General features: G+C 32.8%; 4 protein-coding genes across 6 annotated transcripts in view; 3 read left to right on the plus strand and 1 right to left on the minus strand.

Moving 5' to 3' along the window:
- Positions 1-2,231, plus strand: part of LOC112906627 (signal recognition particle 54 kDa protein-like) — an 8,649-nt gene extending 6,418 nt beyond the window's left edge. The window contains exons 8-9 of the mRNA XM_025981112.1: positions 1,625-1,750; positions 1,817-2,231. Of these exons, the coding sequence (XP_025836897.1) occupies positions 1,625-1,750; positions 1,817-2,100 (410 nt within the window). The 3' untranslated portion in view covers positions 2,101-2,231. The remainder of the gene's footprint in view (positions 1-1,624; positions 1,751-1,816) is intronic.
- LOC108733041 (parkin coregulated gene protein-like) lies at positions 399-1,246 on the plus strand. Its single transcript, XM_025981109.1, has 3 exons — positions 399-732; positions 791-962; positions 1,022-1,246. Exons 1-3 carry the CDS (start codon positions 487-489, stop codon positions 1,186-1,188), a joined length of 585 nt encoding a protein of 194 aa, XP_025836894.1. The 5' UTR covers positions 399-486; the 3' UTR covers positions 1,189-1,246.
- A 147-nt stretch (positions 2,232-2,378) lies between the features above and the next one.
- LOC112906640 (tctex1 domain-containing protein 2-like) lies at positions 2,379-3,051 on the minus strand. The gene is made up of 3 exons (XM_025981154.1): positions 2,850-3,051; positions 2,657-2,790; positions 2,379-2,590 (listed from the first exon to the last, which is right to left on the minus strand). The coding sequence occupies exons 1-3, from the start codon at positions 2,939-2,941 to the stop codon at positions 2,379-2,381; spliced, it is 438 nt and encodes a 145-aa protein (XP_025836939.1). The 5' UTR covers positions 2,942-3,051.
- Positions 3,052-3,422: 371 nt separating this feature from the next.
- Positions 3,423-5,723, plus strand: LOC108734262 (probable E3 ubiquitin-protein ligase RNF144A-A). Of its 3 annotated transcripts, none has more exons than XM_018465742.2 (2): positions 3,423-3,818; positions 3,929-5,723. In XM_018465742.2, the coding sequence occupies exon 2, from the start codon at positions 4,031-4,033 to the stop codon at positions 5,537-5,539; it is 1,509 nt and encodes a 502-aa protein (XP_018321244.1). In that variant the 5' UTR covers positions 3,423-3,818; positions 3,929-4,030; the 3' UTR covers positions 5,540-5,723. The 3 variants fall into 3 exon arrangements, with proteins under 3 accessions (XP_018321244.1, XP_018321257.1, XP_018321250.1); XM_018465755.1 differs by lacking the exon at positions 3,423-3,818 and having other exon boundaries at positions 4,078-4,170; positions 4,233-5,723; XM_018465748.1 differs by lacking the exon at positions 3,423-3,818 and having other exon boundaries at positions 4,084-4,176; positions 4,233-5,723.
- Positions 5,724-6,928: the final 1,205 nt, after the last annotated feature.

Here is a 6,928-nt window from a genome sequence, read left to right on the forward strand (position 1 = left end):
ATTAATAAAATAATATTACAAATTAATTATATTTAACGCAACAATTCATCATAACATAAAATTTTTATCCAAATTTTTTTTGCAGTTGAAAAATTATTAATAAATTGAATTGCCCTAGTTCTAGATTTCCTTATAATACTTGGTCATCTAGTTTAACTTTTTATTTCTAAATGAGGCAGAGTCACAACCCCTTCTAAAACCCCTATTGTTTCTGAATCTGTTAGGGCAAATATTACAGAAATTGCATATTAAAAGTAGGACTTATTAAGTTTTGAAAATTATTTTTAACTAAATTATTGATTATTCTTTGTATTTAAAATGTTATGATATAAACTTGTTAAATCAATATTCAAGTCACTTGATAAGATGAAATAATTTTTTTTTCAAAGTGTCCTAAGAAACATCCAAATGTTTTGTTTATTCTGAAATGTCATAACTGTGGCATTTTCTGAAATTTACCATTTTCTATGCATTTTTTGATTAAAAATGGTTAGCGGTAAAGAATTCCGTTCAACGATTAGACAACCGTTACCGGGGGCCCCTAAGAGTAAAGAATGTCGAATAGTGCCTGCTTTCACAATTCAGGCACTGCAAAAAAACACATGTATCCTTCCTCCTCCCAAATGCAACGTTTTGAAACCGAGACCACCGAAATCGACGCAGTTTAGGGTGCACTATAAACGAGGGGAACTACCCATTGCATTGGACGCAAACAGAAGGCTTTCCTGGAAGGTCTATAGGAAATTGTTTTAATATTCAACTGCTCTTAAATCATATTTGACCCTTTTAGGTTGATATACATAAGTTGGATTACCACCATTACTTGCCAATGTTTTTTGACGGTCTTTGCGAGACTGAAGCACCTTATAAACTTTTTGCTGAGACTGCAATTTATGATATGTTGACTTATGGTCCCCATAAAGTATTCCCCTGCATTCCGCAACTGATAATACCTCTCAAAAGTATCAAAATAACTACAAAATAGTCAGAAAATCTTAAATTAATTTATTTTTTTTTGCAGCTGCTCTGAATACCAAAAGTAAAGCCATAATGTGCACAGTCCTTAAAGTAATGCAAGCTCTGGTCAAATGTGACGATATGGTTGGTGAAGCCTTGGTGCCCTATTATAGGCAGCTCCTTCCTGTCCTTAATTTATATAAGGAGAGAAACGGTGAGACAAATAAATAAAAATAAACAGGGAGTCCAAACTAAGAATCTCTCTTTTGTAGTTACCAGTCTATTAAGTTTAAAANCAGCAAATACCGTAGCAACACAAAACAGGGAATCCTGTAAGAAATCAAAAATTTGCTATCAGAATTTGTACCCTTCCAATTAGCCAATTTTTGACAAATAAAATTAAAACTTACATTTATATACGTTTCACTGATATGCGTGTCAGTCTCTGAGTCCCAAAGGCAAATAAAACCACTCTTAACACCTTGTCCCCTTCTTTCTCCCATGTTTACATGAACTATGTGTTTGTATCTCTTCAATTTCAGCTCTATAATAATATGTAAAATAAAAATATTAGGAAATTCTAATATATGCAGATAATATTAAGGCAATGCACCTTTTACTGCATGATTAATGCGGTTAGCAATACTAGTGGTTAGGTTTTTGATAGTTTCACTGTCGTATTCCATAATGGATAGTATGAACGACGGGGAACTAGACAGTCGCGATGGGGCCAAACTTTTTTCGAAACAACAGGGTCGTATCACAAGGGTCGCACAAGGATCAGGTGTTACAGGTAAGTTTCTATCATTATTTTTTTATTATTATACACTGTTAATAAATTTTATTTACCCTTTTTAAGAACGTGAAGTCAAAGACCTAATAACGCAATACACGAATTTTGCGGCTGTCGTTAAGAAAATGGGCGGAATTAAGGGGCTGTTTAAAGGGGGCGACATGGCCAAGAACGTGAATCAAGCACAAATGGCAAAATTGAACCAGCAAATGGCTAAAATGATGGATCCACGAGTATTACATCAAATGGGAGGAATACCAGGTTTACAAAACATGATGAGACAATTACAAGCGGGTGCCGCGGGAGGTATGGGAGGTCTGGGAAACCTTATGAACAGTTTCGGAAAATGATAAAATTCATTTAAGTTTTAATTACTGTTCTCGTTCGTCCTAATATTGTACATAGTTTTTGAAATACACGAAGATCACTGGATTATTATTATTATTATTACAATTTTTAATTTAATACATAATTTTGTTGATGTGTATTTTTATTTTCCTTTTTATAAATAAAGAGATATGCGTTAAATAATTTTTATTTGCTCCGTTTTTAAATCTTCAACGTTATCTTTAAAACGAAACTATAATCAATTTAATGGTAGAAAATTCAATCGTTTAATTTTCTATTTTTAATTTAATTGATTAAATAGATGCATTTTAAACAAAGTCTTAAGGCACACTTTCCCCTTCCTATATACTATTTTCCGGCGTCCTCTTTCAGACCGACTGTCNGTGTCAGTCTCTGAGTCCCAAAGGCAAATAAAACCACTCTTAACACCTTGTCCCCTTCTTTCTCCCATGTTTACATGAACTATGTGTTTGTATCTTTTCAATTTCAGCTCTATAATATGTAAAATAAAAATATTAGGAAATTCTAATATATGCAGATAATATTAAGGCAATGCACCTTTTACTGCATGATTAATGCGGTTAGCAATACTAGTGGTTAGGTTTTTGATAGTTTCACTGTCGTATTTCTTTGCAGCTAGTGATTCTGCTAAAATGTTTCGAACAATTTCTTTTACCATCAATTCTTGGAATCTTTAAAATAACAGAAAAACAATATACAATTCTATCCATACGAAAAAATTACAACTTACTTGTCTTCCGCAGGAGGTTTCATTTGATAGGAACTTGAAATTGGAGTTACATTTTCACGTTCCAAGAAACTACTTTTCATGCTTTCATCCATTTTGAAGACACCAATGAATTTTTACTACATACTTATAATAAAAAAAGCCTATTATTTACTATTCAAATTAAAATTCAGTTTAATAAAGTTTTAAGGTTAAGTAACTTTTCTTGGTTTGAAGCAAAGAAGCCATTTAGCCACTTTTCATCGTAAGATTTATATAGTGTCTAAACAACCCACAGAAGGTATTTTTAAACATTTTATTTCAACGGATTTACTAAAATTGAGTTGAATTTCATTTTTACAATGCCGGAAAACGCTTTTTAATTCAAAATAACATTTAAAGTAAAACAAATGCTAAAAAAAATAATTAAATATGATATGAAACAAATAAATTTAATATTTCAAATGTAAATAAAAATACGCTAAAAATGGAGTTTCTGGAATTAATAGATTAATAAAACAATAATTCATTGTTTTTCCTATTTTTATATTATCAAAAATTAGTAGTGATTAGTTAAGAACAAACTAGTTGTCAAAACTGACATGAAACTGACATAAACCGAAAATATTTTAACCTTATCAAAAATAATATTTTTCCTAAGTGAAAAGTGATTGTTCGAAAAATTGAAAAATATTCTTAAGAAAAGCTTCAAATTAATGAATAATTAACAAAAGTATATAGACAAGTTGTAGGGTCAAACGGGGAGTTTTAATTTATAACTGTTTATCTCGTCAACACCCGTGACAATCAGCTCTACGTAATAAAATGACTTATTGAAATTATCTTGATTGAAATTAAACTTTAAAAATGTTTTTAGTATGATAAGTATTATAAAACGTAACAAAGTGCTGATTAAATGTTCGTTGTGCGTCGATTTTTTGCGGGTTATTTGTTATGTATCTAGATAAACAAGTTTAAAACGTCAACAAAGTGGTAAGTTTAGAAGTGATTGTTTTCGAAAACGATAAACCTTTTGTACAAATTTAAAAGCTAATTTGTTAATTTTAATAAAAACATATGTCCTTTCTCACCTGTTTTTGTAGATGTAAGTATGTTCAAATTCAGCATGGATGTTACTGAAGCAAAATCGTTGTGGGCCATCCCTGTGTACAATTCTTCTTGTGGTTAACTAAGAAAAAAATAACATGGTATTACCAGTGAAACCAATAGCAGATAGTAAAGGCTCTCAAGTTACAAGGAACGGAGACAGAAGGCAGTCATACTTTGGAATTATAAGGGCAGACAATTCTGTTTGTCAAGAGAAAAGAAGGGCTGTATGTTCTTGGTATGGGTATGGTACTATTAAAGAAAACTCGATTAAACCACTAAAAAATACTATACTATTAGAAAATCAGAATCACCATTTGATGACCACTTTAGCCACACCACATGCTACCACTCAAAAAACCTGTTGGCCCCGTAGCCGTGTAGACTTTTTGGCCATGCCCGAATTAAAATCATTGGTGAATAAACGACGCAATAGCGGTTCAGGTTTAGAAGCCGACTCTACATCACCTTTAGTTCAAAACAAGCCGAGTTCAAGTTCAGCAATAAGACCTTCAGCTAGCTTGGCTAGCCTGAAAAAATGCGAGATGTTACTCGCATCTACTGGCTTATTAAAGCCTGCTGTATCGACGAATAGCACCGAAAAAATACAGCCTATGAACAGGTTGAGGGTGTCACCTTCAGGATCCACTTCAAGACTATGTTCAAGATGTTCCAGTTTGCTCACATTGGCTTCCAGTTCCAGATATTCCTTGAACGTGTCCACAGGTGGTTTTGAGCCTGTCACCGAAAAAACTTGGCTACTTTGCAAACTATGTCTCACAGAGGTGCCTTCACATAACATTTACCGACTCAAGCAATGTAACTGTTCGTTTTGCATGCAATGCATGAAAAATTACGTGGAATTTGAGATCGCTGAAGGTGCTTACGATATTTCATGTCCAGATGCTCAGTGTCCTTCCCAGGGGGTGCTTCAGCTGGATGAAATCGAAAAATTAGTCGGTTCTGAAACGTTAGGAAAGCATAAAAAATATCGTTTGAATAGGGAAGTAGAGCTGGACAAGAGCAGAACATGGTGTCCACGGGCTGGTTGTGAAACGGTTTGCGACTTATGTCCCACGCATCCCTGCTCTCCTCACAGTGTACATTGTCCCACCTGTACCACCGATTTTTGTAGCAGTTGCAAACTGGAATGGCATCCGAGTCTTACGTGCGACGAAAATGCGAAAAAATTAGCTAAAGAAGGAAAGGTAGAGGATCAGGGTATCCCTTTTGATTCGGATCTCATTAAGTGCTGTCCCATGTGTAACGTCCCCATTGAAAAGGACGAGGGCTGTGCACAGATGATGTGCAAGAGATGCAAACACGTTTTCTGCTGGTATTGTCTCGCTAGTTTGGACGACGACTTCCTCTTAAGACATTACGACAAAGGGCCGTGCAAGAACAAATTGGGACATTCTCGGGCTTCCGTCATCTGGCATCGAACTCAAGTCATAGGGATATTTGCGGGATTAGGGATCTTATTGCTCGTCGCATCTCCTCTTTTATTGCTTGCAGCACCATGTATAGTTTGCTGCAAATGTCGTGTTTGCAATCCCGGAAATAGTAACATCAACAACGATCCTGAGGTGCCCGACGACCAGACTTAATTTTGTCACAATACACTAACTTAATTAATAAATAGGGCGTAAGTTTATATATGCTCACTAATGATGATGATATAATATTAGACCGGCACATTTATTAAAAGAAAAGACAAAAGAGTTAAAAGCTTTAGAAGTCAAATTTGTCATCTTCGGTCAGATTTAATGTGCTGCTCAGATTAAAAACTAATAATAACGACTTGATTAAACAGGTGTAAGTCCACCATTCATTAAAATGAAGATAAAGTCTAATACATATCAGAAACTAATTTTAATCAGTTACTAATCGCTGTTGAAATTAAATTTGATTTCCTTTTTAGTAAATCTGCCGGTTTACTACTAAACACATATATATTTTAACATTATTTCTGTTTAAGATTTATTCCAATTATTACATTTTGGTTGTGATAGGACTTTTTTTCTCAAGTGCAAAGACAAAAGTGCAGAAAGGTGCCATTTAATTACTGTAAAAATGTTTCTGATATATATAAATATAATCGGTAAGTATTTATTTGAATAGCCGTGTGCTAGTTGATTGAAAAAAAAAGTAATAAATAATGTAATATATGAGTTTTGCATAGACGGCATCTGTGATAATGTGATAAAACTGTGATCGTATTTTACCGTCTGTGTCTTGAACGAAAAATTTCGGTTTAAGGTACATGTTCGTTATCAATAATTAATATACTGTTATTTTCACTATCGCATTAGTTAGGTCAAACTTTATATTTATCACGATATATATACTTATTATTATTATATATTACTATAATGGAATTATTATAATGAATAGCGAGAAGCACTTAATTGTATCTATAAAAGGCAATTGATTTCTATCGATATTTTTTCTTTTCCATATTATTTAAATATGTTAAATATTATGTATATTTTATTTGATGCTATACTAAAATTTATTGCAAGTATAGAAACGTACAAAAGCTCTAATTTGTTCAAACTGTATAACAGGGTAAGCTTGGGTGATCTACCCCTGTTTAATTTTGTTTCTATTAATAATATTTACACTACGTGCAATTTCCCATCAATTTTCAGATCAGTGTCAATGTTAGTTATTTTACAAAAAGAATTAAAGGTCATCCCAGTTTACCTGGCCACCAATTTTTTTGCACTTAATTAAAAAGACGTTGAAAGTACCTGATCGATAATTACCATTTTTCGTAATACTTAAATGACCATTAAAGTTGTATCAATTCTCTGTAAATAACTAAGTGGAGTTAAAACATTTATACGTATTTATGTTACAAATTTATACATATTTGGACTTGAGATGACTGTTTTATAGTTTATTGTGAGACAAATGTTAATGCTCTTGTACGTTTCTGACACAAAAGAGTTGTAAATTACTAATTTATTTGATATATATATGTATATGTATAA

Source organism: Agrilus planipennis, unplaced genomic scaffold, assembly GCF_000699045.2.
Source record: "Agrilus planipennis isolate EAB-ADULT unplaced genomic scaffold, Apla_2.0 scaffold1, whole genome shotgun sequence".
In the NCBI taxonomy this organism is placed as follows: domain Eukaryota; kingdom Metazoa; phylum Arthropoda; class Insecta; order Coleoptera; family Buprestidae; genus Agrilus; species Agrilus planipennis.